This window comes from Hippocampus guttulatus, chromosome 14, assembly GCF_054856545.1.
Source record: "Hippocampus guttulatus isolate MCC_2025c chromosome 14, RoL_Hgut_1.0, whole genome shotgun sequence".
In the NCBI taxonomy this organism is placed as follows: domain Eukaryota; kingdom Metazoa; phylum Chordata; class Actinopteri; order Syngnathiformes; family Syngnathidae; genus Hippocampus; species Hippocampus guttulatus.
The window spans coordinates 11,705,643-11,731,112 of record NC_141274.1 but is presented as its reverse complement, the minus strand read 5'-3'; the positions used below and the strand labels follow the sequence as shown (position 1 = coordinate 11,731,112).

Genomic DNA, 25,470 nt, shown 5'->3' with positions numbered 1-25,470 from the left:
AGCTACACTGGATGGGCACACCATCTGTTTGAGGGGCCAGAGTTCACCACTGTAAATAGCACTCGAAGAGCAGAGCGGCAGCCAGAATCTATGATTCTCTTGAACAATATTGACACTCTCTCAGTGTGTGTGCGCGTAGGCGCACCTTTCACACCTCAACGCATCAAGGATGAGCGCTGCAACAGGGAGCTGCTCGTCATTCTTTTTTTTTTGTGGTTATGATTGTATGATATTAAATTATTGTCAGTTTTATGTGTTGTGTTGTATTACGGTTAATATTTTTATGGGTGGTGTAAAATGCTTTATTACAGCTGCATCTGTTGTGAAAGCGTTATAAAGATGTATTGTATTGTTTAATGCCGAATACTGCTAAGATGGCCGACGCAGTGACAGGCATGCACTTGTAAACATGGCCGACGAAAAAAAAAAAGGCAATCAGCAAATTGACACCATTCAATTTAAATACAGGTTATACGTGATTTGGAAATCATTATATTCAGTTTTTATTTATATTTAAAGCAACGTCCTGAACTTCATTAGAATTGGGTTTGTGCATTGGTACCTCAAGATACGACTTTAATTCGTTCCGTGAACACGGTTGCAACTACAAGCATAATTGTATGAAGTCACACTAATCTGTTTACCTATTTGTATACATGTGTTGTTCCACCATTTGTGTCCAAATACCGCTTGCTTTAAGGATTGTAAAACTGCGACTATCGATGAAAAAGGTCAACAACTTTCATGTAATTATTGAGAATATAAAGATTGAAGCTTCCAATGTTCTTACCTGCCTGCCATGAAGTCCACGTTATTTTTTTCCTCAGAAATGAAACGCGTGAGACTTTGAGACCTCCTCCCTGGTGACCTTCAAAATACAAGCCTATATTTGATTATTATATTGGCTTTCCACACACACTTGGCTCGCATCTCGTCATCCTTGTCATTCAACAGCAACGCTAACCTTTCCAAAACACCTTTCTTTATTTTTCTCTTTTTATTACAACATGAGAAACAACTCTTTTGCATTTGAAGTGACATTTTAAAGTGAGACTTTTAATGAATCCTGGGCGAGACGAAATGGGCCTCCGTCATTGGGTGTGCGTAATTAAACTCCTATTACTTTTCCTCAGCATCCCTCTTCTTGACAGTTTTGTGACTTCAATTCCAGAGATGGACATTGGCATTGATCGGGGTTTGTTTTGATTTCCAATCATGTTAACTGACTATCTGGAGACCTTCATGGCAGTATCCGCAGCACACATTTGTTTGGGTCAGTTTGGATTTGGGACAGATTGACTAGCCACAGAGTTTGGATTTGTTTTTTTCCGAGACAAAAGACGATGTGTACAGTCGCATCACTTTACCCAAGCCTGCATTCATGCGGATTAGTTTAGATTTTCGCCAAATTCAAAGCGACTTTGGACATATTGCTCAGGTCTTTGCGTTATATATTGTAGCGGAAAGAGAACTTCACAACCTCCGTCGTGCTCCACACTCGAAATGCAGTTAAACCTAAGCTGACTGGGAAATTCATTCACCTTAAAAGGTAGCACCTCCTGTCGCCGTAGCAACAGCTCAAGTGCGGACAATGGAAGCGCCGAAGCACACAGAAGCGGCGTCCTTCATGGCCTTTATTGAGGGGGAAAAAGCAAAAAATCTGACATCTATAACAGGTAAGACTGAACGTTTTATACATTTAATTACAGATATCGCACAACACGACACAAGAGGCTAATTAGGAATGATGCCTTGCTTCATCATGTGAGTCGTTAAATAGAGAACACACACCCGCACGCACACACACAAGGACAATTCAGCTTCGAGCCGCCACAGCCGGAGCTTGTTGCTGGTCGCCGGACTGCAGCTGCCTGCCAAGGTACTCCCTGAGAAACAAAGCCATCCAACTAATTAGCAATCAGCATCAGAATTAACGCGGCAACTGAATTTCATTGGCCTCATGTGCCAGCAAGAAAGGGGTAGCCGAGTACGGTACGGTTAACAAGTTGACGAGTTGCACTCGACATTTAACGCACAGTTCCGCCAAACCAACAAAAATGTTTTTTTTTTAATGCACCACGAAACATGAAGTCGCTTACTGACACTTTGAACATGATGTCTATTTCCATTATTTCCCAATGGGAAACATTTTGGACATCATACGTTGCCCAACAGTCGATCCTTCAAACGCCTGCTATTTGAATGTATTCGATTTGATACCCCATCTGCCAGTCACCAGGTGTCGAACTTTATGCAATTTTTGAGAGCTGACTTCCTTTTGCTCTCTTCTTCCCGGCGAGTAACATTTGCATGAGTGGCTCGATGACATTCACCTCGCCGCCACTAGAAATATCAAATGTCTCGAGCGACCCTCAAGAAAGCCGAGGTTGGGGGAATGTCTCTGCTCTGGAAGATCTGGCATTTATCCGCCTCCATCCTACCTCTTGTTATGCTTCTGATACTTCCTGAGACCAAGGGGGAAATGACCGACTTCCCCCAGCGTGTGTGAAACTTTTGCAAATGACAAGTCCTGTATGCACCTCCACGCTTTACGGCTTTTCAATGGCATACAGTGGATATGAAAAATTATTTGAACAATGACCGGTCTATTTTTTGGCGTACGACTGTTGATTGACTTTGATAAACCCCAAAGAAAGCTCTGATGTTCTAATAGGCTTTTCCTGACAAACAGGGGGAACCATATTATTGCAGCTGTTTATTTTTTGCGTCTCTCGCTAAAATATTTCTTTTTTTTTGTCTGTGCCATTTTCGATGTAATCTATTTGTCAGGGGTTGGGGGGGAGATTTTTTTAAAAATGAATTATTCACACCTAGTTTTTTTGTTGGTGTTAACCACATGACAATTATCTGCACACGGGCATAGGGCACCATATTTTTTCTTTGTTTGTATTACCGCATAACCTATTCTTGTACTAACATGAAATAAGTCAAAATATACGGAGACCGAGGCATAGATAGTTTTTTTTAAAAAGGTCTTTCGACTCCCTTTTGTAAAGTGTGCTCGACGATGACTGTTGATGTGCTTTCTCTTCTCTGAAAATCCTTGTTTTTTTTTATACTTTCTATAATAACACCTTAGACGTTATATTTATACGTTCAATAAGAATTTTTTTTTCCAAGACACGTCACCCAGAGAAAGTGGGTCTCTCTGAGACTTTGAAAAGAAGAGCTTCAGGACACAGACAGATTGTCACAACAGACGCTTAAGTCCTGAATCTCAAAACAAACCAAACCTCCAGAAAGAAAAGACAGCTTAAGTCTTAAATCTTAGATATTGGTACGCTTGGCAAGCGGATCGACTTTGCACGGTGTGAGGCGATGCCACTATGTGTTTGATGATAGTAATCTGCAAATAAAGTGAAGCGCCCATCCATTTTTTTTTCCCTGTTCAATGATTGTAGGCACAGCTACAATTTTCAATGTAGAATCTTCTGCTCACACCATGGTGGGGTGACAACAATAGTAGCCGGTATTCATTAAAAGGTGTTATGACACCTTTTACTTTTGTAAAAGGTGCAATGGAGCCAAGCCACAAAAAGTGAATTGCGACACAGCGAAGGTACGAGTGTTGTGCACTCACACGACACGGGCCAGATTGACCAGTCTTTTGGTGTCAAGAAGGCATAAATCCGGCATAGATTGCCTGGTGTGAGTCTGCCCTGAATGGCTGTCAGTATGTTCGTACCAGTTATGGACCATGAGCTTCTGCACGGCCAGCAGGGCGTTGTAGCGCACAAGCTGGTCCTCGTGGTGCATGTGATTCATCACTAGCTGCTTCCCGCCAAGCTGCTCAATCACCCTGAAAGGCAAGAGGAAAAAAAAAAAGGTGAGGCCACAGGACGGGAAGGAAGGCTAAAGTCAACGTCTTACCGTTTGCCGCGCGGGTAGTGGCGCACGTACTCGCCCACATCATGGGCCGCCACTGCTATGACTTGAGGATCATCGGACACTTCCAGGAGCCTGGTTAAGATCCTGAAGGGGGAGAACAAGTACTTAACATTTGGCCACTCACCGATACCGAGTATGGATACTTGGAAATCCCATCATGCCTTGCAAACTTGATGAAAAAAATGATTTTGATGAAGTATTGTTCAAAAACCCAATTTTACTGAACGAGGAATAAATACATTTCACTCAACAATGACAATTCATTTCTTCTTATTTTGACATGACTGCTGTTACTATTTCTTCTATTTTACGTTTGACGCTCACCTTTTTTTTTTTTGCAGTGCTTTATTACAGCCGCAGTTTGCTTTTCAAAGTTAAAAATAAAATTAAGTTGAGAGGATGCAGGTAACACACATTTTATTACTGGTATCGTGTGTCCAAGTATCGGGAGTATTTTTAAGAGTACAATTACAGTTGTATGATACCAGTGCATCCCTATTCCGACCTTTTTACCCCCCTAACCCGTCTGAGGATGCCGGAGGGAGAGACTAACCACAGGTGCTCATTCAGAGAAGGGAATCATTAGGAGGCCAAACCAGAAACAAGAACAATGCAAATTGATGTTTTTATGACTCATATGAGAGTTTTTCCGAACAAATGCAGAAACACATAAAGCAAAAAGAGTAAAGATGGTTCTAAGAGATGAGCACCATGCGTTTTATTTGTTTGGAAAACAGCACTGGGTTCAATTTTCTCGACCAGACAAATCTGACACGCTTTCGAACTGCCCTGATACGCTGCTCTATTTTATACCAGAGGGCTATATTAAAATCATAACAGTACAAAACACGGGAGATGTGCTGCTCGTGCCAAGCAAGAGTCCATTAAAATTTGGTCAAAATCTGGATATAGCCGCGTCGAGTGGTATGAAATCTTCTTCCACTCCATTAAGCAGGAAGTAGCCTGCCAACTAAAAAACAGGTCTCGAACATACACAACATCGAACTTTTTTTTAAACACTTTCTTTAGAGCAGGCACACAAATGTCAGCTGGAATAGGCTCAAGTTCATCCGCAACGCCGCTGAGGACAAGCACTACAGAAAATGGATGCATGGAAAGACGAAGCACTCTATGGCTAATTGTAGATGAGAGCAGCTATTTGCAGAAATGGGCTACTTATATTTCAAACAGTCGCAGGACGAAAAAAACAAACCCCAAAAGGGTTCAGAGTATGCATTTGGCCTTACTTGAGCAGCTCATAATTCTTCTCATTGAGGCGAACGGCATTCTCCCGCCAGAACTTCTCAGACTTGTGCACCGGGCTCCATTCCAGGCGGCCTGATTTGAGTTCGGAGCTGTACTCGTCAAACGAGCTGTTTACATAAAATGGCAGAAGTATAGCAGAAGTGGGAGTTGTCACTTATGTGTAAGCCCCAAGTCAAGTCTGAACCTTCACGTTGCCAAAAAGTCCCAAATTACAGTGGCAAAACTCCAGCAAGTCCCCACTAAATTCTATCCTGACTTGGGTAAAGCAAAGTATAAGTCAAGTTATGGTACCTGAGATCCTGCACGCTTTCCCCGAGTCTCTCCAGCAGAAACTTGATGTCCTCCGTGATGTCCTCGTCATCGTACTTCTGCTGCTCGAGGTTCTCCAGCTGCTTCAGCACTTTACACTGGATCATAGCCAGCGCGTACTCCTGGCGGGTCTCCCTCTCCGACGACTTCTCCAGGAGATTCTGCCGGTGGACAAAAGCCCCGGGAATGAATAGATGCTCAGGCCACTGATGCATTGTGGGTGACATGGTAGCAATCTACACATGGAAACATTCACAAAGTACGTAGGTACATACTTATAATATACTAACAACGCACCAGAAAAAAACAAAACAGGTAACTATGTTGCTCATCAAAATGGCAGCGCTTAAAGCGTGTCAGCGGGCTGTTAGCCATCATCGTAAAAAATATATAATCCTGAAATATTTCACTCTGTGTGGTGAATATATATAACCGTATTTTCCACACTAAAAGGCGCACCGGATTATGAGGTGCACCTTCAATGAATGGCCTATTTTGTCTTTTTTTTTCCATACATTTGGCGCACCGCGTTGTAAGACGCAATCTACAATGCATCCACTAGATGGAGCGACGCTCAAGGAAACGCCAACAGAACGATCAGATGTCGGTAAAACTTATTTCATCAAGCAGCGACACAGTTCACTTAACCAATGACAAGTTATAACATTGACTCGTTAACGTTGAACTCTCTTGCCGCTGCTCTATTTCCGTGTTCAACTGCGCAACCCGATCGCCTTAAGTTTGAACTCTGCGTTGTCAGCATGTCTCGAGCAAGGAGCCATTTTGGGGTCAAAATATTACCGTAATAGCCATACACAAGGCGCATCGGATTTTAAGGAGTTGTTATAATTGTTGACTCACTGGTGGTATGAAAACTGGCTTCGGTAGAGAAACTGGATCGAACGGGATCCTTTCTACTGACTGAATATGATACAATACAGAACTGGAATGAAGGCGGTGGCCAGACAGCAGGACAGTTTTTGCCCGTACATGATGATGGGCCTTGCGGTCTCAGTCGGCTCATCCGCTAATGAGGACATTTGGGAGAATCAGCGATACATGCAGAGGAGCATTTGGATGGGAAGAATTCAGAGAGCCCTGCGGTCTCTCCACTCCCCTTCCCCCCAAAAATATATTTTTGTAAGGGAGAGACACAATGAGCTATCCTTCTGTTCACAACACACTGAGAAGAACATCTGCTCGGTCTCCATTTGCCGCCCGCCTTCGCTTTTAATGAGCCGCGGTACGTCAGTCATAATGCAAACATCCCTCGGTGTCTCTCTTGTGGATACATCGCTGAAAAGGAATCGAAGGCGTGATGGAAGTGCTGCTGCTTGTGTCATTGAGTGTTCACATCCAGCCATCAAATGCGGTTCGGCTCCAACTCCGTCACATAATCATGCGCTATTCATACCCGGCTTTTGTGCTTCGCGCGACAGGGTCGTCCGGACAAAGCTCGCAAATAAGCACGGCCTTTCCCATTCGGAAAAATTCAAAATGCAAGTCTTTCTTATTTAGCCTGTGATTTGATTTAGCGGGCAATCAACTTGCAGCATACTGATTTTTGAGCAGCCTTGTGATGCGGTGGACAGGCATTAATGAGAAAAAAAAAATCGAATGATTTGGAAGCAAACAACCTGTTGGGAGAATCCTCGGTTGAGAAACACAATCATTATTGTGGGAATGAGGCAGGACTGCCAATGAGGTGAAAGAGGAGAGATGCTATTTTAAAGTAGCCTCGGTGTTGGGGGAACGCACAGTCCGTTTAGCCCTCAGGCTTTATAACAGCACTCATCACCAAAAGAACACCATAACGACATTGAAGCGTGGTGGTTGGCGGCTGCATGCTTTGGGGCTGTTTGACTTCAGCTGCAGCTGGTGGCTTCGACAAGGTGGAAGGAATGAGGAGTCATTATTAATGCAAAACCTTCAGGATTTTGATCGGGGGCTCGTAGTCCGATGTTTTGCTCTTCGCTTTGGGTCATTATCCTGCTGCAAAACCCACGTCCTGACTTGCGACTGAGACCGTGCAGTTGACGTGCCTCGCTCGGTGCTGCCATTTTGATTAGCAACAGAGTTCAAATGCACTCAGCGCTCTAATGTTCATGTATAGCGGGGTCTATAAACTTTGCTTTTCTGAATGGAAAAATGATATTTTCATTATTAGAAGAAATCGCGTAGGTCATGTGGAATTTCTGACCCCCCCCCCCCCCAAAAAGGCACTAGGGTTCAAATTAGCCCGGTTTGAGATTATTATGTGTAATGAGTTGTTTTTGAGATTCAAGGCCATTGATGGACTTGAGTAATATACAGTACAATATATTGCATGTGGAAAGTAAGTGATTATGCATGCCATTGATTTTTTATTTGTGTGTGTGTTGTTGTTTAATGGTTGCATGCTTGGAGGGCAGAGCACAGCGGGCAGTCGAACCATTTGACTTGAATATATTTTGTCTTTTGCAAATTTTGGGGTATTTTTGCTCCCCGAAAACGGTTCGTCGTGAAATATTCATGGCCCATATGGAGCAATGACAGCAGGCAGCTGACCGAGCGGCGTGGCCACATAGATCGTATTTATGTATCTTTTATGGACTGGAATTTCTTTTATCGCCTTCCTCTGTTGTTTAATCGAATCATTTCAGTCTGCCTCCCCAGAGGCGATGAAGCACAAGACCCAATTACAAGTTAAAAGTGCTGCGTGAGACTTGAGGAATATTTCGTCACACTTTATGGAGGTGAAAAGTTGTGGATTGCCACACATACCCTGAAGGCGGCGAGAATGATCCGGGTGACCTTCTCCTTGACAGATTCCTGGAGGATGTCGGAGAGCGCGGGCACCACATTGTAGCGCCGCAGCTGCTCGCACAGCTGCGGGCTAAAGGCCAGGAGCCACACGCAGAAGATCATCTGGTACTGGAGCTGGAAGCCGCACTTGTTGCTCAGCACGGCCGTTATGCTGCAGAGAGAGAGAGGCGGAGGGGGATGAGCAACAAAAACAAATGCTGATGAGCCTTTTCTAATGGCCGAGGTCCGCGGCGCTGCGCCTCCATGCTGCCGGGCCCATTACGCCTAATGATGGAGCGGGAACACGATGTGCAGACAGGCCACATGGATTTGGACGCAAATGCAAATGAAACAGCGGGACTGCTGGCGGTCTTCGTAACGAAACTGAACTGGGATCAAGCCACAGAAACAGTGTCCGGCATATTTTATGACTGAAGGTCTACAGACAAATCAATGCTTGGGGTGTGCTTTGACATGCACTGTTGGACCTTCTGAAAACATTCGCTCGGTTTTGCCAGTCGTGCCCACTCAAGTGAATTTGCCACAGTTGGACTAAAATAAAGCTGTAGAAACATTTTAAGCAATCTTTATTGTCCATCAACACCATTCCAGCCGTCACTCATCGAGGAAGTGTTTCTTTTTGCATTTTACGGTGGTTAACTTATTTTTGCACTTGCATAACAGTTAAGAATGTCATAGCATCGGAGGAAAAAAAGTTGCCAATATAATCAAATAAAAGTTTTATGATGTCAAAATGGGCATCGCTCACCAGTTAACCCCGTCGGCCTCCACCCAGGCAAACCTGTACTCGTTGACCCTCAGCATCAGCTGAAGGCAGCCGGCCACGCACTGGACATACTGAGAGCTCTGCAGAGAAGAGAACAAACAGCAAACGTTTACCCGGGTTCTACATCGGGAGTCTACTCCGGGTGAATCGAGGAAGAGCTTTTTTTTGTTTTGTTAGAAAGTCAATACAGGTTGAGAGACACTGAGAAGCAAAAGGGGGAAAAAAGAGCACAGCGGAACCTCCACAAGTTAAACATTTGAATGCTCATGAGACTCCATCCCTGGATTCATACTCTTTTTTTTTTTTTTTTTTGCTCTGCTTATTTTGGAGGCTCCGCTGTACAAAAACTTCCACCACCGGCATCATGCAGTCTGTCAGTGTACTGTACATCCTTAGCACATGCATGAACAGGCGGCAGAGAGGAAGCATGGACCAAGAGTCCCATCACACCTGAGCGAGAATCACATCAATAGAGATCAGAAGAGGAAAAGGAAGACGCTCCTGTTAATTGGGTGAATAAAAGCAAAACCAGTCCAGCCAGGAGATGAGGACAGAAGGATGGCGGAGTGGAGGCCGCCCGGCTGTAAAACATTGGTTAAGAGACACATCTTGCGTGTGTTTCACAGAAGGCACTACTGGGGGGTGGGGAGGTTGGGGGTTGCGGTACAGTCATCGGCAGAAAAATCAACTGATGGATGCTGCTGCCGCTGCCACGCTAAGTGCTACTCCAATTCAAAATGTCATGCTCGTTGACGTGACTTTTTACAGCATGCACCGTTAAAAGCAACCAGCAGCAGCAAACATCATGCAGGCGACACAGAGGACCCCCAGCCGGGTTGCCGTAGACAGAGTCAACGCCCCTGCAATCTGGAATCGTTGATGGAGAGAGTGAGACCGTGGGATGGCGAAGAGGTGAAAGTCCCGAGGCGTGAGGAAGGCAGATTTTTTTTCGATGCACCTCGCTCATACTCACTTCACTGGGGGAAATGGTTCCTGCTCCCGAGCTTGTGTCCGGACCTGTACCGTGTAGGTTCTAAGAGATAAACAAAATCAACAAAAAAGAAGCAATCGATGGCATGGAGCCGAGTGTGCTGCTGAAAGCAGAAGTGAGAAGTAAATTATAAACAAGCTGAAAAAGGTCATCAACAGCCAATGCCGAGTAACATCCTGCTTCGTCTGATTGTGAGGGGAAAGTACAATTCCTATGAGGACACAAGCCCTTACAGGAACAGATACAGCACACAGCAATCATGGAAAAGACACAAAATGACTTTATGTGGAGCATATGCACCCCAGCCCCCACCCCCAAGTCAAAGTATGTTATAAATTCTGTTAAATACAGCCTACGCTGTGGAGATGAGGAAAAAGACATTTTCATTCATGCAATGCGTACTACTGGACTCATCACCTGTGCAGATTCTGATCAAATTGTTTGTTTGTTTTTCATTTCGTGATTAAATGAGGTGATATTGGCATATAACCACGTTAAATTCAGTTTGGAAAATGTCATGTTTTAAGCAGACAATATGATGAGCACTTGTACAATCCAATGGGATCCAATATTTTTCGTGATTTCGGTTCTCGGACCTGTGAGCTCAGCTGGCTTTTGATCCAGTTGAAATAGTAGTTCAGGTCACTCCCTTCCATCAGGTCCCGGCCCCAAGCGGCCAACTTGGCGATGATCCTCGCTGCCTGGGTGATCAGAGATCGAGATCAAGGGTGAGAGAAGACAAATATACACTACATGGAAAAACTACCTACAATCAAGTTATGTTGGTTGTTTTTTTTTTTTTTAAAGAGGGGTCCCAATAATTTTGACCACATGTGCAAATTAGCTAACATTGGCCGAATTGGCAATGGTAGATTTGCGGTTGCAGGATACATTGCACTTAACTTTGAACACTCTCTCACAAATTCTTTCCTACTTAGCTTGCTGCATCGCACGCCATTTCTGCAGGGAGTGCTGTGTGTATGCGGCTGCAGTAAAATGAGTCTGTGGGGGAAAAAAATTATCCCTGCCAAGCTTCGAAGTAAAGACTGTGCTTGCACCTTTCTCTGTAATCAAATCATTCAAGCCATTCCATTAAATGTTGCAGCGCTAGATCAATACAGAGTTGATGTGATCTACATACAGATTGGCTCAGAACAGACTTGAAACACATTAAAATCGCAACGGCTGCAAATCTTAGGTGAAAGCACTCCCGTGACAGAATAGACAATTAAATAGGGTCTAATTTATTCGACATTACATTGTGTACCTAATTATGACGCAAGTGATGCTTTTCTCAGGTTTTGGCAACTAGTGCATGCAAATGGGAACAAAGCATCATCTTCAAGTCGTCAAATGTCTGAGAATAATTTCACATTTTTCATCAAACCTCCCCATGATTATGGTATGTTTTCTTCCCAAAATAGAAGAAACGTGTTTTTGGTTCAAATGCACTGCTCCAAGTCTTGCATCCATTGAACTTGTGAAATTTTTTGGGACAGCTTGTGCTTGAATTTCTTTCCAGGATCTCAGAATAGCCTCCCAGAGCTGCTGTTTCACAACCTCATTGATCTTTTGCTACTGCCTCCTACCCTCATAACCATTTACTGAAGGATGCTACAAAGGTTCCTCAGTAGGGTTGATCATCAGGAGGTCATGGGGGGCCACACACAAGTGCCTCTTCTTGTATGCCCATAGCAGCCCATTGGTGCTTTCCTGCTGCATTGTCATGCATAGAGGTGACTTTGTTTTCCCAGTTCTGTTCTTAAAGGGCCGGTGTCATTTTATTTGAAGCTTTCTGCGGTTAACTCTCGGCGAATGGAACTCGGCCTATTGAGATGTTCAGGTGGTTCAATTGGAATTGCTTTTGATTTCAGCAAATGCCATCTTGTCATGCGAAAGATTCAACAAATGACTCTTCTCGGTTCTTCACAACCTATAAATCAATTTGCAATAGTGCATTTGAACAAAAACGACATTTTCATTTTTGAAACAATTGGGAGGTTTGTTGAAAAACATTCACATGATTCTCAAACGGATGATGACTTGGAAGATTATGCTGAGTTGCATTTTCATACACGAGTTATAAAAATTTGCGTGTGTGTGGGTGGGTGGGGGGGGGGGGGGTAAAAACATGGTTTGCATCATAATGTGGAAGGCGGTATCGAGGAGTGCCCACAATTAAATGAGCTCAATAAGAGAGGATCGCAGCCAGCGGAGTAAAGTGCGAGTCGCACTCAAGTCAACCCTGTCCAACTGGACTCCAGGAAGAATTGCGACGGTGTCTGCCAAAACCAATGGAGATACTAGTCAATGACATGAAATCTGATATGCGTCTCCTAAAACGTACGTGAAGCAAAACAGGCTACGGTGTCGGCATTTCATGAGACTCCAGCACATCCAGTTTCAATCATTAAAGCGTGTGCGGGATGGTGTTTCTAATGACTGTATGCCGTGGGCGTCTTATCTTAGCGCAGGCTGTGATCTCGCGGGGTGGTCCTTGGCCATTTCTAAAGGTTGCCAGGGTAACATCACATTAATGGCCTGTTTTTGACAAGAGGTTATGTTTAGTGAGGAATTATTAATGGCCGGATGATTAGGAAGGCTCAACGGTTTGATTCGGGCGGTGGTTAAAGGTTAATTTGCCACAAATGGCTGATAAAGACGTTTTGGATGAAGGCTGGCCTAGCAGGCTCTTGTTATCGAAGATAAACGACGAACTCACCATGTGGACGGTGAAGAGGTCCTGGCGATTCAGCATGGGGAGAAAATAGGACCAGGCCGTGTTCTTTGTCTTCTTTGCGTAGTCGAAGAAGATGCTTACCCTCTGATGATTCTCCTGCGCCACATTCAAGATTTTAATCAGCACCCATTTAATCTAGTCTGTAGTTTATGTTGAGAAGTATTTGGACAAATACGTTACTTCAATTGTTGAGAAGTATTTGGACAAATACGCTACTTCAATTGGATTCATATCACTGATATCGCCCTCAGTTTGATATCTTGAATGCTGATATCTCCATTGAGATACGATAACGATATATCGTCCAGCCATATCTGCCATATTAGTAGAAACAGTGCTTAACGTTTACCACACTTTATGTTCGAATTTAATTTATACAAAAATGTATTCAAATTATTCAAAGAATACCCCATAATAACAATGTAAAAATGTTTTGCTTTGGTTTTTTTTAGATTTGTGTAACTTTAAAAATTCCATGTAGCTAAGCATTCATAGTCTTATGTTTTCATGATGAATCTTGAGGAAAGTAATGAATTTATTCCATTTCAAAATAAGACGGTTGCATAACAGGACGTAAGGGCGGGGGGAATGAGGCACTATAAAGATTTTACGGATGAGATTGTTGAAATATTTTGTCCCTAGGTGCTCACAACACCTGCAGAGTGTCATCAATGAGGGTCAAGATGTACTGGACGGTCTGCTCTTTGGAGATGTGCGCCATCAAGTTCAGAAACGTCTTTGCACACTGTAAGGGAATAAAAAATTAAATAAAAATAACGAGAACCCCAAACGATACAGCACATGTGTGTCTTAAGTCGCGCAAACCCATATACCTGATGTCCTTCATTTGTCAGGATGACCTGCTTTTCCTCAGAGTTGGCCACCTCAAACTTCTTGATGAACTCACAGTCCTCTGCAGAGATCATCTGACTTCTTAAAAAAAAAAAGTGAGAAGTTGTCAAACATGGGAAGTTAGACAGACGAAAAGTGCAGCGGAACCTCCAAAGTCTCTGACACTTGAACACAAATGTTTGTCTGGGAAAATAATGCAAATTGACAATTATATTATATATGGATAGAGATATAATTGCATTTGACTTCGGATACTCTATTCTATTGTATGATAGACGATAGACTGAAACTTGTGCCGGAGGCCAATATTCGTGTGGCTGTCCGTCGCAATTCCAATAATAACAGAAAGAGTATGTGCGCCTCAAGACTGTGACTTTTTTGACCATTTATTGTAACTGTGTCAATGTGTGTGACTTACTGCAGGTATGACTGCCAGTTGACCAGATTAGCGCGAACCTCCGCTGCCTTGGCAGCGATGATGTTCGTGGGGACGGCGGCGTCCACGGCTCCGCGGATGTCCATCCTCAGCGGCTGCTAGATGCACTTTTTTTGTCGAGACAGAATATGAGGTAGACACCACCTGGATGGAAATGCCAAGGCAACACATATGAAGGCATTTTTTTGCTATTTTACTCTTCTGTAGGGTAAAACATTGCAGATTTTGAAAACACCAGTATGTAAAAACACACAACGAATTTGGTTGGGGATTCACAAAAGAAAAAGTCTTCCATTTCTCAATGAGCACATATAATCGCTTGGAAAGCCTCACCGTATTTAGAGGTTAGCTACTGTCAAGACTTTTCCCCAATACAGTATAGTTACTATGCCTTTAGTACTGCGTTAGCGTAGGGTAGTGAAAGAGTACATATTCCGACTTACGTACAGTACAGTATCTTTTTCGTCACCACGTCGTAGGCCGAGTACCACTTGTTCAGTGTCTCGTGTTACTGACCTCCTCATCGTATGTTATCGTTCGATGAGAGCCTCGCAGAAATTCAAATTAGCAAACATAAGAAAGCTAAAATACTAGTGTCAGCGTTTTACGTAGTTTGCCTTCACTTATTAAAGAACTAGATAAACGATATTCCATAAAGGAAAAGAACTGTGAAAAAGGGTTATTAGCGTACCGGCGAGGCAGTTAGCAAAACAAGCGAAGAATGCTGATCCCTAACATTCTCGTGCCAGGCCAGCCTAATTTGCGATACCAACAATAAATTGAGCACTCGGTGACATAATACAATATAATGGTGCAAAATATAATTCGAATCTTATCGGTTTAAAAAAAAAGATGCATCACTTACCCGACTAGCTCCTTTGCTCAGCTGACAGCGGTGACGTCAGATTGAATCACATGACTGGCAACTGCGAGTAGTCACGTGCGCAGCGGCAGAAGGACATACGATGAAAAAAAATGGTGCCGTTTTTGTTTTTAATTGCCTTCATAATTGATCTTAAATATACATTTTAGTATGAGATAGTTTTTTTTATTTGAAGGATAAAACTGAGACTATCGTACCGTGACGTAATCAAGTGTCACGTGAATCTCACTCGTCTTCCTCCTGCGTTAATCTGTCCCAACATTGTCCTAATCCCCATCTGCGCTCCATTTCCCCCACAAACACTTTCCTTCATTCAACCTCTCTTCCATCATCGCTCTGCACAGCAGTACGCATCCCGGCCTCAGACATGCCACGGGCAATGTGGATTTCCTATGATGACGAGAGGCGCGGGGGCCTCGCTCCGGGAGAATGCCGCGCCCTAGAGGGGCCGAGTGTTGGGAGGTCAGGCCCACGTCGGCACTGAGGGGGGTCAGACGTCGCCGCGCCCTCATGTGGCATCGTATACAGAGACTAACCCGGGCGTGCCGCCGAGGCATTGGCTGCGCCGTCACCTACAATGAACACGACCATGATGAGCAGGATATGGTGTGCCTTGAGGTACGCACCCATGACACGCGACCGGCCTACTCCCCTACCTACCTACCTTCCTCCAACCTATCTACCTTGCGACCCTCCAACAACCTACAACCAACAACAACCCCAACAAACCTATAACAGTGCCTACTGCCTACCAACAATATATACCTTGTTCCTTCAATACCCACTTACCATCAACCCACTCACCTTACCTTCCTATCTGCCTACCTGTCTACATACCAATTTACCACCCTACCCATCTACCCAACCACCACTTAATTCCTATAATACCTCCCCGCCTACAGACGACATACAATACATAATTACCTACCCAACTGCCTATAATAATGTACCCATACCTACAATTAATATCCATCAATATCTACCTAACAATTTATCTACCTATACTGTAGGTCCCTAGCTTCATATTTATCTACTCACCCACTTCAATACTCATCGACCCACTTTCGACCAATTTATTGACATTTTTACCCAATTTACCTATGATGTAATTAATTTATAGCTATCTGCGATTGGCTGGCAAACAGTTCAGGTGTCCCTGTTCTGTCAGTGCCTTAGCGGTAGCCTGGCTGGCAACTGTGGCTTCCCATCAAATGTCTATTTGTGGCGACTAAAGCACGTCTGACTGGAGGCTTAGGAAGATTAAAAGAGAAAGTTGTTGTGTCTCCAGATAGCTGATGTCATTTCCACAAGATGAGGTACACCTGCGCAATCTAATGGCAACACTGGACTGTATGGGCCATTTCGCTGGTGAATATGGAACACCAAAACATCCAAAGTTCGTGCTGTGATGGCTCCTCACTCATTCATAAAACAAATCATGTTTCCCCATTGAAACCAATGAATATGCCACTAATCCGTTGCAGCAGTTTAGTTATGAAGGAAGTGCCACATTTACAGTACTGACAAGTTCAATTATATGCAAGTAAAATGGCAACAAGAATTTAACTGCATCATACCCTCTCAAACTGAGCCCTACCATATTGAATCGAATTGTAATCCCACCGAATCCAAAGCGTTCCACTTCAAAATCCAACTGTCCTTGAATCATATTGCACCGTGTGTCGTGAAGATATGTACCAAATCAAGATGCACACTCCAAGTGAGTCATTTGACTTTATTATCATCTCATTCGGCTTTCCAATACAGCGGTAGTCCTCTTTACTCTTGTACACTTCCCATTACTGCCTGATTCAAGCTGCCGTGACCTTCTTCCTGTGAGACGCCAGTGCTAATCACTCACTGCCCAACTTCACCATCAAAAAATATATACAACATTCATTCTCTATAAGCCCATTCCCCCCAAACCTGGCAATCCTGCTTTCATCACACACTCACCGGTTTTCATTATTCTACACTCGGACCCAAATCCGCTCCAACACACACACACACACACACACACACACATAGGAGTCAGAGAGTATGGTGCACGGTCACGTGGCCAGTTTGTCGTCCGGCGTTGCGTAACGCCGTGAAGGGTCAAGTGTTAAATGAAGTGTTGTCGAGCAGGTCACATGTTCACGTCTCTGGGGGCCCAGATGCAACTACTGCATCTTGGCAGAAGGGACTTTTGAGTTTTTACAGCAGTAGCAATTTGGTCGACATGGCCACATGCTTCTAACATCATTCCAAACATCATTTTAACTATTCTGTGCATTAAAAAAAAAAGAAGTAAAGACACAGCAGTTGAGTGCCATCTGGTGCTTATGTACAGCAAAACATCAAGTCCAGCTGCAATTATAAACTACTGTACTCACTTGTATTCCAGTCTGTCACAGTGTTGTACAATACAATAGTATTCAGGGAGGGGAGGGGGAATCTTTTTACTATTTCCACACTAAATTCATGAAAATTGATCGATTTTATTATATTTTATGAGCATTGGTGTGTAACAGCTGCTCCGAGACTTGCATAGACACGCTTGTATTATTGTAATTTTTGGGATAAATTATGAAAATTGAATGATATCAAAATAAAGGTATATCTTTGTATTTATGTATGTTTTTATTTTTACGGTAGGGGTTCACATATATAAAATACCTTTAATAATTTATTTTTTAAAATATATTAGATGTTTTATAAATACCAACGTTTATTTAAAATGTAATAATATCTTATAAATATTTGGCACTGCATCAAAAACCCACATGGGCTCAGGAACATTTCAGAAAATTAATAGTTATTTGCGAATAACAATAACGTTTATCAGTTTGAACATTAAATGTCTAGTATATTCAATCGAATGTAGGTTTACATTATTTGCAAATCCTTGTTTTCTAGTTTTAGGTTTCCCATCCCGTTAGAGTAAAAATACGATGGAAAAGGCTTTTCAAATCAATAAATAATAGAGATGTACTGCGAACGACTCTAAAAGGGAGACATCGTTTCTGTACTTAATTTTACCTCTAGATGTCAGTGTTGCCCCTGCTTCGTCTCGGCTGTCAAAGGGCTTTGAGATTTGCACGTCACAACACGGACGCGCGCCCATTTCCCCCCCGAAGACTAATACAGTCAAATTTGAATATCGCTATACTACAATTACAAGCAAATTTACAACACTTTCGACTATTTTTTAAATATTTTTTTTCGTATATAATCTTACAATTAAATATACACTGCAATAATATGTGCAAAATATTGAAATGATCATGACATTGACACATATATAATTTACAACATGGTCATATTTTCATTGTTAATATTTTGATATTTTATAAAACAAACATTTTGTAACGTATAGAAATATAATAATAGCATTTTTGCATTTAAATTGTAGGTGTTATTTGAATTAATTTGTTTCAGTGTGTATTTTATTGCTTTGCTCTATAGAATTACTGTCATCACGTTTTTTTAAAGTCTATTAATCTATTATCTGTTAAGTTTTTTTCCTCAAGGGTTTTAACAAAGGAAAAACACGAATAAAGCAAAAAAAAAATCCCTCAAATGTATTTCTATTTATAAGTTGAGAAAAAGAGAACACATATAATTGTGCAGGGAGTCAAGTTAAGTTCACCAACGTACGAGCCGACGTACACTTTCTGAAACAGCTTTCGGCTGATCCGAGTCGAGAGAATGCGCATGCGCAGTGACTCGCAGCAGCCGGTCCGGGAGGAGGTGGAGGTGGCGAGGAGAGGGGAGCGGGGGGCAAAAGAAGAAGCGCTTTGAACATCGGATGTAATCAAGAGCGGCGTGTCCTTTTCTACATATTATCTGCTTTTTAACCGCTTGTCGCTGTGCATACATGGTGGAATTGTAAGTATGGCCCGTCCCGTGTGTGTGTGTGTGCGCGCGCTATGAATGGAGGATGCTGGATTGAAGAAGAGGAGGAGTGCGGAGGAGTGGGGGTATTATACCCCCCCCCCCCCACTCCGCTTTTTTTTTTTGCGGGGATTTGCGATTTAGAAAAGAATCATTTGCTTGCAATAATCAAACCAGAGTGCAGTGTGGTGGATACCCCCGCCAACCACCCCCTCCTCTTTTTCCCTCCTCTTCACCATTCAATCGGTTTTGGAGATCTGCACGCATACATTTTTTTCAAACAGAGAAAAGACGAAATCTTGTATCATCAGTTGCGTCAAAATACATACATCTATCTTTTCCGACAATCTATTCACCACCACCCCGCCCCCCTTGTGTCAGGTACGGTGTGTGTGTGTGTGTGTTACATAAATGATATGACAGGATTTGTTAGTACTGTCTGACCTGCTGATGACACCTTTTGTTGGCACATTAAGACCTTGCACTGCATGCATCTGCTAACACACACACACACATTAAAAATATTGACATCATTATTGATAAGATACAGTGGCGCGACACGAGTGCTGCAAGGTAGTAGCGAACTCCCTTCACCATAATCAAATATGTAACAATTCATCAAAAAAAGAGTCTGCCAGCTTGTTGATGCCGCTGCCAGTTGAAGTTTACTGTCAAACCAAACATAAGCAGTCATAAACAAAGAAAAGCATACTTTGCATAAACAAACACATAGTTTAGCCTTTCAGGCTGCTCGCTTCATGGCTTCACGCCAACGGTAATTAGCATTTATGTTGGGTGCTATAACAATTCAAGCAACGGATTGAACACAAATGCTGCGATTGGCTGGCAACCGGTTCACAGTGTACCCCGTCTACTGCCCGAAGACAGCTGGGATAGGCTCCGGCACTTCCCGCAACCCTTGTGATGATAAAGTGGATCAGAAAATGCACTGAACACAAACGATGCAGTAACACACGTACAAATGATGTAAAAGTACTTACGTTTATTCTTTATCATCTGCATAGATTGAAAATTATTCGTGCTGTACTGATGAGCTGAGAGAATTTGAAATGTCTCAATGAATAGCGGTGGCACGGATGTCGACTGGTTAGCACATCCGCCTCACAGTGTAGAGGTGCGGGGTTCAATTCCGGCCCCGGCCTTCCTGTGTAGAGTTTGCATGTTCTCCCCGTGCCTCCGTGGGTTTTCTCCGGGTACTCCGGTTCCCTCCCACTTTCCCAAAACATGAACTTCAAATACAATATTGGGATTTTTCAGTTTTTTGGTACAAAATCTTGACGCTCAAAACTTTTTGTATTTTCATTTTATTATTCAATTACATTTCAAGAATAGTTTTATATTTATTTTGAATGAACTGATTTCTTAAATCACTGTATTTTTCTAAGGGATAAGTAAATTAAAACAAGTAAAACTATTCTATTAATTTTGATCAGTTCAAAGAAACATGACATGTTTCTGCTTTTGGTTTTCCTCTAGGGAATCGATAAAGTTCAAAAAATACTGTATATGTCCGTAAAAATGCGATTTTGTAAATGATTATGAAATACAAACATATTTAATAATTTTGATTTCTTACAGGTAAGCTTTTGTTTCCATTTTTCCTGTTGGCGATTCATTGAAATAATGTAATAAATACTGTACATATACATACAATTATCTACTTTTACTTGCATGTGATATACATAACATGCATCAATTTTTATTGATTTATTTACTTTTTTTAATCGACAGTGCAAGTGAAAAGCCGTTCCGCTTTTTTTCCCCTCTTCTCTGTCCTCCACTCATTTGCGACATGAGCCAAAAGTCAAGACTAAAAGTGTCAATAATTGTGCTTCCCATAAAACGTCCTACTGTCCCCTCCCCGCAGCCCATGGGATCAGAGCCGATGGAGATGCGAAAGAGGCAGATGTCGGTGCAGCAGGAGTCGGCAGCGGGGGGGACTGCACCGGCCCACCAGGGCCAGCAGGGCCAGGCCAACCCGCGGGGGTCCAACGCCTGCTGCTTCTGTTGGTGCTGCTGCTGTAGCTGCTCCTGGTAGGCTCCTGCCCCCCCCCCCCCCCCACACACACACCAGTAGCAAATCATAAGGATCACAAAAATACCACGTTGAATGCCGTTTGCCTTTTTGACCCTCGGGGGCTGCGGTCACGGTATTTCTGCTTGGAACTGACGATGCACAGCGAACCTTAAAACAGCTCATCCAATTTTCGTCAATGGGCTTGTTGCAAACCCCACCGACCACGAGTAGTCCAGTATTGGGCCTTTTTGACCCTTTGGGGCCACCATACTTTCAGCTCATTTTCCAATGTTCATTTTGGGAAGCACTACGCTGATCTACTAACCCTCAATGTACAAAATGTTGTAAAAAGAAGCAAAAAAAAAAAAAGAACTAGCCTTACGTCATGTCAGGGCGGCCCGGTGTCCAGTGGTTAGCGCATCGATCTCACAGTGCACAGGTCGTGGGTTCAATTCTGGCTCCAGCCTCCCTGTGTGGAGTTTGCATGTTATCCCTGTGTGGGTTTTCTCCGGGTACTCCGGTTTTGTCCCACATTCCAAAAACATGTATGGCAGGCTGAGTGAACACTCTAAATTGTCCTTTGGCGTGAGTGTGAGCGTGGATAGTTGTTTGTCTGCGTGTGCCCTATGATTGGCTGGCAACCGGTTCAGGGGGTCCCCCGCCTACTGCCCGATAGGCTCCAGCACCCAGGATTAAGCGGATTGGAAAACGGATGGACGTCATGTCATACTTACATGTCTGTTGTTCTCAGGAACGAGGACAGAGACGAGAGAAACCGGAAGGCATCGTACGACGTCAAGGAAGAGACCGCGGACTGTGAAGATTGGTGGGTGGAAAGTCATCTCGTTGTTTGTCATCCGTGAAAGCGGCATCTTGATTTTTTGGGGTTTTTGCAGTCCTAGGCCCACGCTGGAGGAGGTGCACTCTTGGGCCCAGTCCTTTGACAAGCTCATGAGCTGCCCGGCCGGACGCAATTCCTTCCGTCAGTTCCTGCGCACCGAGTTCAGCGAGGAGAACATGCTCTTCTGGCTCGCCTGCCAAGAATTCGCCAAGGAGAGCAACAAGGGCGCCGTGGAGGAGAAGGCCCGGGTCATCTACGAGGACTACATCTCCATCCTCTCCCCGAAAGAGGTCTACCTACCTGCCACACTTTATCGTATGACTGATATCTGCGCAAATTGTCTCAATGTAAAATTATGAACACAACCAGGTTCCTGACCCTGTTGCTATTAGCGCCATGAAAGACATCATCATCTCCCACGATCATATCTTAATGTCGTAGCGATCTAATCGTATTGCCACAGCTACAGTACCCTCACAATTAAATGTTTTTTTTCTGAAGTGCTTGTTTTTCGTCCCACTCAGGTGAGCTTGGACTCCCGGGTGCGTGAATCCATCAACCGGAACATGCAGGAGCCCACCTCGCACACCTTTGATGATGCCCAGCTGCAGATCTACACACTCATGCAAAGAGACTCGTACCCACGATACATGAACTCCTCGGCATACAAAAACTTGCTCAACGCTCTGTCCGAGCAGTCGCCCGAATCATAAAAAAAAAAAAAAGACCTGTGATCCACTACCCTCTTTTTTTGGTGTGTAACCCCCCACCCCCACCCCCGCCCTCTCTCTAGTGTTCAGTGCAGGATTTACGCCGACCAAGCGGGCAGCCTCAACACTCGGGGACACTCAGGTCTCAGCATCTTGCGAGGGCTCCACATCACAAGTACTGCTCACACTCCAACATAGCGACACAACATTCCAAAGGAACTTCTCTTACTTTGACTCCTTTCTTTTCAAAGAACTAATCTATTTTAGTTGACAATTTAAAAAATGGTTTATGCTCAATGGACAGGAAGGGGTAAATGATTCCTACTTGATTATATATATATATATATATATATACACACACATTCTGAAGTATATATTATTTTAATAATCAATTTGTCTGTCAATTATTTTGTGTGTGTGAATATGTAAATAGTACAAATGGAACTATGGGTATTTTCTGTGGAGATATTGAACTGCGTGACAAGAATCAAGTTCAAAGGCAATGGCAACACACGAGCTCCACCTTGCAGGTAGCTTCCTCAGTGGGGGCTGGGGGGTGGGGATGGAGTGTGTAGCAGCCTTTGACCTTGGTTTCACCTTGCTTTTTATTTATTTTATTTTTAATAATCTAGTCTAACTCTTGGGTTTGCGTGACTTGGCAACTCCTTTTGTGTGACGTTAGTAATTGTGACTTTTTTTCTACTGTGTTTACTCGCCCAAACTCTTATTTTGGAATACAATTTAGATTAGGTTGAGAAAGTAATATAAAATATTGACGATTATTTTAGGCACCTTATTTACGATGAAATGTCAAACAGTGTTTTATCTCGTATCACTAAATAACTGTCATTGAGGACAGTGTAAGTTATGCTAACTAGAAAATGAAATGAAGACATTTCTTTAGCATCTCAAAAGTTTTAAATGTACAACTCATCTGACATTGAAGGATTATTTATTTCATTACCTTCCAATGAAGTTGGAGAAACAAGCTTTGTCGTAACTTACAAAATACACAAACAAAAGCAACCATTTCTAGTCAGACGCTATGCGACACTAGTATCCCAATTTGGACTGCGAGACAAAAGCATAAAAGCGACCTTTGCCGCATTACACTTCACTTTTTGGCTTTATATCACATCATTATAATTTTATGTTGCAAATGTTATACTATGTTGCGGGTTTTCGCTGTGATTATTTTTCTAAACTATTTCTGCAGAGCAATACGCGTGATAGGGCAGGAGGTAAGAGTGTGTAAAACGGAGATGTCCAAAGTTTGGGGAAAATGTCACACTAATAAAAGAAGCTCAAGTGCAACGTGCCGATTGTGACAGTCTTGAGTTCCATAACTGCACGTCTGCGCTAGAGTAAACTTCTTTGGACAATTAGGCTAGTAGTCTCAAATTGTGGTGATATGCGTTTTATTGTAGAGCAAGAATAAAATGGAGATATAAAATCTAAACAACGTTTTCGGTTAACAGTTAATGTTTCTTTTTAGCCAAAATAGGAAGAACCTGTTTTTCAGATATTTTTTTTTTGTGGAGATGCATTTTTGTAGGAGAGTGACAATCTGATAATTTATGACAAATTACTTCAGTTTCTTAAAACTCCACATTAATTTTTTTTTTTAAATATAAAGAAATGTTTTTTTCGCATTCGAAAAAAGTCACAAAATGAACATGATTTTTGAGAGTGTACTTTTTCTTAAATGATTCATTATATTTCCAACTGCTTGTGGACAATGTAAGACTGCATTGAACGACTGTTGACCTAATCAGATGGCAGTCGTACAGTGAACACGCCACTTCGCAAGTCAGCGGGCAGATTTGATACGATTGCTAGTCGTGGGTTGGCATTCACGGCAAGCATCCTTTTGTCGCTACGATCGAAGTTGCCAAGTGTCTGATGCTTTTGTGTGTTCCTTTTTGACTTTTGTTGCTTTCATGACCGTGTTGCTCGAAAGGATGGGCGGGTGGGTTGGGCGGTATGGGAAGTGCCTTGACATTCCGTTTGGGCGACATCTTTCTCACGGGCAAACTCTCGCTATAAAGGTGCTTTGTTCTATTTGTTGGACCCGAGCACAACAGCCAGCTGAGCGGAACAATGCCCCCCCCCCCCCGCATCGGTCGACCTCGATGCGTTTCCGATGTTTTTTTTTTTTTGTTGTTGTTGTGGCGACTACCAAACAAGATGTCGGGGGGGGGGGGGGGGGGGGGGGGGTTCCAACCCGGCTGGCTGATCGACGTCTTTGCCGAGTGCAGATCAACCTCAAACGCACCAAATTGCGGTTTTGGCGCGACGCCTATTAATTATAGTTTTTTTTCTTCTGTTTACGATATATGAAATGTGTTCATTTTTGCGCTGCGTTTACTGAGAGAAAAAGATGACCTTTTTAAATAATTAAAAAAACAAAACAAAACAATGTCAACGTTTACAGTGTATGGTTTTAGTTTTCAGGTTTTATGCTATTCTCCAAGAACATGATACCTTGTGGGCATTTTGATTGAGACAAAATAAAGCACAATGATTTTAAAACACTCTCAAATGTTTCTTTTGTAAAATGTGTTCTTAGTCTGGTGAAAAATCAATTGATCAGTCTCACGATATGTCTTTCTGAGTATTGATTATTTACATTTAGAAACAAATGTGAGTGCAGTGCCTGGTACTGTTGATTTGGTCTCAACTAGTTTGCTGTTTGAAGAGGAGTTACATGCACGTCTGACATGACTCTTTTGATCACGTACAAAGAACCAGGAGTTGAGAACATTCAGACTATCCCATATTTTAAAAACGAAGAAAAGTGATTTATTGGTGGTTTCACTGCCTCATCGTTTACGTTCACTATCCTCAGCTGCAACAGTTCAACGTTTACAAACTGTTAATAGTCCAGCCGCTACGATGATGCCACGACGTTGCCTCAAAACCTTTGCTTCGTGGCTGATTAGATACCGCTCAGAGCCAGCGGGGGGCATGTTTGCGCAGTCTCTGCAGCATTGACTTTCTCATGAGAGATGAACTCAACTCAACTTGGTTTCGTGGGACGGAAGGTCA

The 25,470-nt window shown here is 43.0% G+C and overlaps 2 protein-coding genes across 4 annotated transcripts; one reads left to right on the top strand and one right to left on the bottom strand.

The window, feature by feature from the left end:
• Positions 1-1,616: 1,616 nt before the first annotated feature.
• On the bottom strand, positions 1,617-15,058 carry atp6v1h (ATPase H+ transporting V1 subunit H). 2 transcript variants are annotated; one of them, XM_086130027.1, is made up of 14 exons: positions 14,940-15,058; positions 14,057-14,218; positions 13,620-13,719; positions 13,442-13,531; positions 12,769-12,882; positions 10,643-10,747; positions 10,029-10,088; positions 9,038-9,135; positions 8,248-8,440; positions 5,467-5,645; positions 5,157-5,282; positions 3,892-3,993; positions 3,707-3,820; positions 1,617-1,886 (listed from the first exon to the last, which is right to left on the bottom strand). In XM_086130027.1, the coding sequence occupies exons 2-14, from the start codon at positions 14,158-14,160 to the stop codon at positions 1,817-1,819; spliced, it is 1,455 nt and encodes a 484-aa protein (XP_085986153.1). In that variant the 5' UTR covers positions 14,161-14,218; positions 14,940-15,058; the 3' UTR covers positions 1,617-1,816. The 2 variants fall into 2 exon arrangements, with proteins under 2 accessions (XP_085986153.1, XP_085986154.1); XM_086130028.1 differs by lacking the exon at positions 10,029-10,088.
• A 157-nt stretch (positions 15,059-15,215) lies between these two features.
• rgs20 (regulator of G protein signaling 20) lies at positions 15,216-24,629 on the top strand. Of its 2 annotated transcripts, none has more exons than XM_086129448.1 (5): positions 15,216-15,575; positions 20,722-20,888; positions 21,623-21,697; positions 21,768-22,002; positions 22,237-24,629. In XM_086129448.1, the coding sequence occupies exons 1-5, from the start codon at positions 15,387-15,389 to the stop codon at positions 22,423-22,425; spliced, it is 855 nt and encodes a 284-aa protein (XP_085985574.1). In that variant the 5' UTR covers positions 15,216-15,386; the 3' UTR covers positions 22,426-24,629. The 2 variants fall into 2 exon arrangements, with proteins under 2 accessions (XP_085985574.1, XP_085985575.1); XM_086129449.1 differs by lacking the exon at positions 15,216-15,575 and adding an exon at positions 18,719-18,827.
• Positions 24,630-25,470: the final 841 nt, after the last annotated feature.

Coding starts and splice junctions, on each gene's coding strand:
- rgs20 (XM_086129448.1), top strand. CDS start 15,387: ATGCCGCGCCCTAGAGGGGCCGAGTGTTGGGAGGTCAGGCCCACGTCG. Junction 15,576..20,721: donor AGGATATGGTGTGCCTTGAG/GTACGCACCCAT, acceptor CCCTCCCCGCAG/CCCATGGGATCAGAGCCGAT. Junction 22,003..22,236: donor CCATCCTCTCCCCGAAAGAG/GTCTACCTACCT, acceptor CGTCCCACTCAG/GTGAGCTTGGACTCCCGGGT.
- atp6v1h (XM_086130027.1), bottom strand. CDS start 14,160: ATGGACATCCGCGGAGCCGTGGACGCCGCCGTCCCCACGAACATCATC. Junction 8,441..9,037: donor GAGGCCGACGGGGTTAACTG/GTGAGCGATGCC, acceptor CTCTCTCTGCAG/CATAACGGCCGTGCTGAGCA. Junction 3,994..5,156: donor AAGAATTATGAGCTGCTCAA/GTAAGGCCAAAT, acceptor CTCCCCCTTCAG/GATCTTAACCAGGCTCCTGG.